The 6,876-nt window shown below is 42.3% G+C and overlaps 1 protein-coding gene across 1 annotated transcript; it reads right to left on the bottom strand.

Annotated features, from left to right (window-relative positions):
- Positions 1-4,446: 4,446 nt before the first annotated feature.
- On the bottom strand, positions 4,447-6,135 carry LOC130479530 (P2Y purinoceptor 1-like). Its single transcript, XM_056851929.1, has 2 exons — positions 6,115-6,135; positions 4,447-5,427 (listed from the first exon to the last, which is right to left on the bottom strand). Exons 1-2 carry the CDS (start codon positions 6,133-6,135, stop codon positions 4,447-4,449), a joined length of 1,002 nt encoding a protein of 333 aa, XP_056707907.1.
- Between the last annotated feature and the right edge of the window lie 741 nt (positions 6,136-6,876).

The following is a 6,876-nucleotide window of genomic DNA, read 5'->3' as shown; positions in this document are numbered from 1 at the left end:
CTTCTTGATATCTTTATGTGACACTTCAGATGTTGAGATCTTGGCTCTGCATGAAGGGATGATCTGATCCTTGCTTGTCGCTTCTCATCCCTTTTGGGGTGTTTGTAAAGTCTTAACCTCTTCCTCTATCTTCTCAAGTCTTTCTGTAGAGTAAGTGAGCTGCCTAGTACTGCGGGGGAGGGGGATTTGGGAGTATCTGCCTCCGTCTTCTTATCTCCACTGCAGTGCCTCCCTACTTCTATAAACTACCTTCCTATTTTGTGTGTGTGTGTGGTGGGGAGGAGGTACAGTCTTTGTGCATCTATCCCTACCCCACCCCTTTCTTGTCTGCCTATCTGCCTGCAGATATAAGTGAATTATTTTTCCTGCATTCCTAACTAGCACAGCATGGTGAAAGCCAGCATGGTGTAGTGGTTAAGAGCAGTGGTTTGGAGCGGTAGACTCTTATGTGGAGAACTGGGTTTGATTCCCCACTCCTCCACATGAGCGGCGGAGTTGGACTCTAATCTGGAGAACTGGGTTGGTGTCCCCACACAAGAAAGCCAGCTGGGTGACCTTGGGCTAGTCACAGCTCTCTTAGAGCTCTCTCAGCTCCGCACCTACCTCATGGGGTGTCTGTTGTGGGGAGGGGAAGGGAAGATGATTGTAAGGCAGTTTGATTCTTCCTTCAGTGGTAGAGCAAGTCGGCATATAAAAAACCAACTCTTCTTCTCTTCGCATGCTCAGCCCTGGATATCAGAATAATTCAACCAAACAGACCCCATGGTTACATAGAATCAGGAAGCATTTCCAGTGCAGTGGGGAAAAGACTGGTGGGAAGTGGAAATGCTGAGCATAAAAATGCTAACTGGACTAAATTAAAAAATTCATGGCTTGGAAGAATATCACCAATCAAAATGAATATATTGCAAAAACTAATTTTTTAATTCCAGATGTTGCCAGTTCTTACACAGGGTAAAACACTGAAAGAATAGCAAAAACAGATAAATAAATTCACATGGAATGGAACCCCCCCCCCAAAAAAAAAATTAGATTTAAAGTATTGCAAGATGAAAAAAGAGAGGTGGATTAGCTGTCCCGAATATTACTTTATACTACCAAGCAGAAGGCTTGGTCTGGATTATAGACTGGATAAAAAAAATCTGGAACAAAGAGTAGTAAGACTAGAAACAGCAGATCTGGAGGAAGGCCTACATAAATATCTATGGATTAAAAATCCAGGAAAAAACTCAGAAAGAAAATCTTTCCCCTTCTCATAAACTACAACCCTGTAATCCAAACATCATTTCCCTTGAGTTGAATTTTCAACTCACCACAAGGGGGATATCGTGTTTCCTGTGTGATGAGAAGATGATACCCAAAGGTCAGTTTACCCAACACTTATTCAGATTGTGGAGAAACCTTTACTTGCTGAGAAGTTCCTGACTTCATACACCGCTACCAGCAGGTGTAGCTGTATGCCCATGGGACGATGTTCACATGGCCATTATACACACACTAGAGGGAATTGCCATCAGTAAGGATATTTGGAATGTTAACCTTCCTGTGACAAAGCCAAGAGCTAGGTCTTTCCATTAGCTTTACCTGGAGTAATGAAACTGGCTCTAAATTTCAGGGCATGAAGAGCGATCAGTGCATCTACTTGTGTTACAGTGAACATTCAAGAATCAAGTAAACTCAACACTGATATCAGAATAATAATCATCCCAGACTATTTTGTAAAGGTAAAGAGATCAACACGATCTCTTTGTAAAGGTAAAGAGCCCTGTGACACAGAGTGGTAAGCTGCAGTACTGCAGTCCAAGCTCTGCTCACAACCTGAGTTCAATCCCGACAGAAGTTGGTTTCAGGTAGCCGGCTCAAGGCTGACTCAGCCTTCCATCCTTCCGAGGTCAGTGAAATGAGTACCCAGCTTGCTGGGGTAAAGTGCAGATGACTGGGGAAGGCACTGGCAAACCACCCTGTAAACAAAGTCTGCCTAGTAAACGTCGGGATGTGACGTCACCCCATGGGTCAGGAATGACCCAGTTCTTGCACAGGGGACCTTTACCTTTTTAAGGAGATCAACAATCTTCTTCTGCAGGTTAGGAGAAGGAAGACAAAGGGAGTTACATAATTAACCACAGCTGGAATTTAACTACAGATATCTAAATATGTTGGAATGCTGCAATTCATCACCTACTCAAGGTCAAACATGAGTCAGATTGTGACTACATGCTACAGAGACCTCAGGTTGCAGCCAGGTCTATCATAAGGACTTTCAATCAGATGTGTGTTTCAAATTCCTGACTAGGAATATAATTCCTAGGAGTGCGGGGCCCAATTCAGATCAGGATTGTGGCATGTGGGAAGAGGGTGCTTAAGTATCCCACCCACACTATTTTCGTGCAACAGTTCTGGGGGTGCATTTTGCCACATTGGGTTCTTGATATATACTGATGGGGTATATGTAGGATGGGGAAGACATTTTCCATTTGTTCTGTGCTTTTCTCTGCAATAAGGACTCAAAATGGCTTACATCATTCTTTTCTCCTCCTTTTTATCTTCATAACAACCCTGTGAGGTAGATTAGGTTAAGAGTGTGTGACTGGCCCAAGGTCATCTGCAGGCTTCCATGGCAGAGTGGGGCTTCAAACCTGGGTTCCCCAGATCCTAGCCCAACACTCTAACCGCTGCATCAAACAGGCTCTCCTGAATGGATCTTCCACTGCTTCTGAACAAAGGTGCTGAAAGATGTTTGCATCTGAGGGGAAAATAATATCAAAACCTCATTTTTGATTACAGTTTCTCAATGTATATTTACTACAGAGTTATGCATGCCTTTTGATGCTAAAATCCATCTCAGAGTTTGCAAAGTGAGACGGGGCTTCCTCTAATTCCAGCCACCTGGCTCTGTTCTGTCACTCCTTCTGCTTAGTTAGTACAAGGAGGTGGCATAAAATGGATTGCACCACTCATAATGAAACATTATCCCACCGCAGATATGCTGTCTTCATTATGTATTGCTGCTCACCTTAAAGCACCTGGATTTTTGTTGATGGGCCTAAACTTCAAGGAGGATTGGTGGATAAATGAGTCCTGAAATGAAGCATCTTCCATACTTTACATCCAGTCTCAACTTTCCCATTCATTTCCATAGAAGAGACTCCCATATAGCCCTTTTCGCATGTAGCGTTTCCATCTATACAGAAATCTTTGTAGGGAAGTCTTGAGGACACTCTTGCATCTATGCAGTATGTGCAACGGATTTCCCCCTTGTGGCATAGACGGCTGGGTCTGATAATTAGATTGGGCTGGGGGAACTCTCATAAACTTGTGCAAAAATGTGCATGCACAAAATAACTTCAGTAACACAGACAAAAATTAATACAAATGGTTCGTTTATAAAAACAAAAACAGTTTATTTTTAATCAATGGCTGATTGACTGATCTGCTCAGTATTTATTGACAAAATTGGCTTCTAAGCAGCGTGCAGCGACAACAGGTTTGTGGGGAAGGGGCGACTAGAACTCCCAGCAGGCTGTGTGAGAATGCACATGCACAGAGCTGTAATATAATGCAGTTTGAATTCATGAAAAGTAACCTTTAATGCCAGGATTTAATTAACAACTTTTTAATGTTTTAGGTTTTTATTTTTGTTTTATTTTATAAACTGCGTTGGCAATTTCTGTGAAAGGCACTGTAAAAACATTCTCAATAAAAACATTCTCAATAAATTCTCAATAAATACATAGAATAATTGTTGGATTATTAGGCCCATGGAATCATGATTGTGGTTAGAAAGAGTCAGGTCAGAGCACACAATAAAACAGAGTCAAAGACTTTTTCTTAATCAAACAAAAATCCTTTACTTTCCTAAACAGGGTAGGTTACGTGGGATGAAAAAAAATAACAATCTTTACTATCTAGTTCCCTATAAAACTTGCTAGAGATTCTAGCAGGTACTATGGCTTAAATCTCTTTGTTTGTGTCCCAGCTCAAGAGAGCTGAAACAAGCATCTTGCATCTGTGAGATTCAAACTGCTAAAGACACCTGCCCTAAACAAAGAAACAGGGCAATAAAGACAATTCTGACTCCATGACTTTAGGCATGTTTGCAATGGCGAATTGCTAACCAATAGAATACTGACATCTGTTATTACATCATCATCTTGAGACTAACTAAACTGTTGATATAAACAAATTAACCCTTTAACTGCCTAGACAGAAATGGAACTCGCATTGAATCCCCAACAATAATGAACAGCCTGCTGTTCAAACTCCTTCAAATGCCTTGGCAAACAGGCTGGCCTTGCAGTGCCTCCAGACGTTCTCCAAGGAGGGGACCATTCTTGCCTCTCCAGAGAGCCCATTCCACAGAGACAGAGCCACAATTAGGGTTGCTAGGTCACCTCTTGTTCTCGGGGTTTACACCTACACAAATGGTCCCTTTTCTTTAGAGAAGATTTACACTGGATACACACATGCCAACTGGCGTCGATTCCACCAGCATTTGAGGTTACACAGCGGGGATGCCAACTTGCATACTTCCTCTCGAAAATCCCCTCCAGCCAAGAAACAGAAAAGGGGATTAAGGCAGGTGTTCAGGCTACAGATGGCCATCTCCACAAGGAACAGGGTGTCAGCTCGCTGGATGGACTGGGCATCATCAGGCCGTACCGTTCTCAAGAAGATGCAGGTATTTCTCGAGAAGTGGTAAGGGAAGTACAAAAGAGCAAACGAGATCAAGGCTGAGTACATGAGCTTGGTGAGTTTGTCCCTTTTCTGAAAGCGATGAGGACCAGCCTCTTGCAGCTTTCTAACGCTGCTGCAGTAACAGTAACAAATAGCCACGAAAGGCAGGAAGCAACCAGCCATCGAGCAGCACACAGAGAGCGGAAGGGTGATATAGGTGGAGCTAGAAAATACATAGAGGGAACAAATGGTTTTGTTGTTTGGGCAAGTCTGTGTTCCTACGACGTAAGTGACAGGCAAGCTGACCAATCCAGTCACAGTCCAAATGCAACAGCAAATCCACAGGGAATGTTGTTTGTTTAACATCCACAGGGACTTCAGCGGGTGCACGATGGCTAAGTACCGGTCCATGCTCAGGCAAGTGACAAAGTAAATGCTACAGTAATAGGACAGATGATAGGCGGTGCGTGTCATCTTGCATAAGGCTTTTCCAAAGATCCAGTGTAGCTGGTTGAAGTGGTAGTAGATCAGGAAAGGAAGGGTTAAGAGCCATGTGATATCAGCAAACACCAAGTTGCAGAGGAAAACGGTGCTTCTGTTCCAGCGCTTCATACGGAAAAAGAGGATCCAGATGATGGAGAGGTTCAACAGCAGACCCACAAACAGGATGACCAGAAAAGTCCCTGGGATCAGAGTCCTTTGGATGGTGTCCAGGAGGGGGTCAGTACTGCCACAAAAGTCTGATTCTGCTTGCTGTTCAAGATAAAAGGGGGGAAAGTGAGGCTAAAGAGAATTCCCTGGGATTGTAAGAAATAAGGGCTACAGTCCACACTTGTTTGGGAGATGCTCCCATGTGCAGCTGGCTCACAGATGCATGCTTGCCTCTTCACTGCAACATAATGTGGTAGCCTGCATGTGTGAAGGAACCATCCCAGAGCACTCACTACAGAATAAATTTTCATATCACCCCACAACTCAAATTCAGTGTGTTAACAGCCAGTCAAATGTAGGGAATGCAAATGATAGACATACACATGACCCTAAGTAGGCTAAGGTGGTCTGAAATAAATAATATAAACCTATATCATAGAAATATAATATAAACCTAAATCTCAGAAAACACCACAAAAATGACACCATGCTGCTCATTTTTCCTCACTAGCAGCATTTCTTGTTCCAGAAGTTATGATCAAACATACTGACAATACCGTCCATACATCTAATGTTAGTTTCCCAAGAAATTTTTGATATTCTAATGACTGTAGTTTGAGATTTTGGATTTGTAGCCTAGCAATGCAATATTATATTTACTGGTCTATGACTGCAACAAAATATTATTAACCCACACAATGACTGTAGATCAGTTTGGGGTTTGAAACACTAGCTGGCTTTAATCTAAATGGCAGACACAACCCCCAAATAATCTTTGCAAGCACTTACCTGACCTGATGTATCTCCCATGTTCCTCACAAGCAGTGTACTGATTTCATAATGCTGTTTGTACCAATCATCACTCCTTTACTAGGGTGACCAGCCAACTTCCTGATATGACAGATGTGTGAATAATGTTGTAGCTATCAGGACATTGTGCCTAGCTAGGAGCCTGCTGGAGAAAAGCAGGGGGAGAAGTCAGATTTTGCTGCTCAGAAATCTGAAGTGTTTGGAGTTCCCCAAGCTGTCATTTGTTCTAGATTTTGTTTTCTCTTGTGCATTTTCCCCAGCTGCTTGTCTAATACAAAACGAGGAAAAGGAAAAGAAAAGGGTGTGGGGATGGGGAAAGAAAACATTTTCAGACAAGAGGTGTATTTATTTACTGAAAATATTCATGTCCTGTGCTCTCCCTGAAAACATGCTTATGACGTGCTCTTTTTCACTTTTTAATTTAAGCACTTTTTTCAGAAAGTTAAGAATGTTATACAATCTGTACTGGGAATGCAAGCTTTTTTAGGATGCAGGACAACACAGGGATATAGAACTTCATTTTGAATGATGTTTGGATGGTGGTCATCATCTACACCAGTGGCTCCCAACCTTCTTGAGCATAAGGATCCCTTTTTAACATAAAACATTTTAATGGACCTCCTACCCCCACCCTACCCCCATGATAGTAGTTGTGCTATTAGTAACCATTGTTTGAGAAAATACCTATTGACAAAAAGTTCAAAAACATCCAAAAGAAGTTCAAAATGTCAATGCATCATG

The sequence above is a fragment of the Euleptes europaea genome, chromosome 6, assembly GCF_029931775.1.
Source record: "Euleptes europaea isolate rEulEur1 chromosome 6, rEulEur1.hap1, whole genome shotgun sequence".
Lineage (NCBI taxonomy): Eukaryota > Metazoa > Chordata > Lepidosauria > Squamata > Sphaerodactylidae > Euleptes > Euleptes europaea.
This window is presented reverse-complemented; position numbering and strand designations above follow the sequence as displayed.

Excerpts from the sequence above, each read along its gene's own strand:
- LOC130479530 (XM_056851929.1), bottom strand. The coding sequence starts at position 6,135 with ATGGGAGATACATCAGGTCAG. Across the intron at positions 5,428-6,114 it reads TGGGAGATACATCAGGTCAG|CAAGCAGAATCAGACTTTTG; the intron begins GTAAGTGCTTGC and ends TATCTTGAACAG.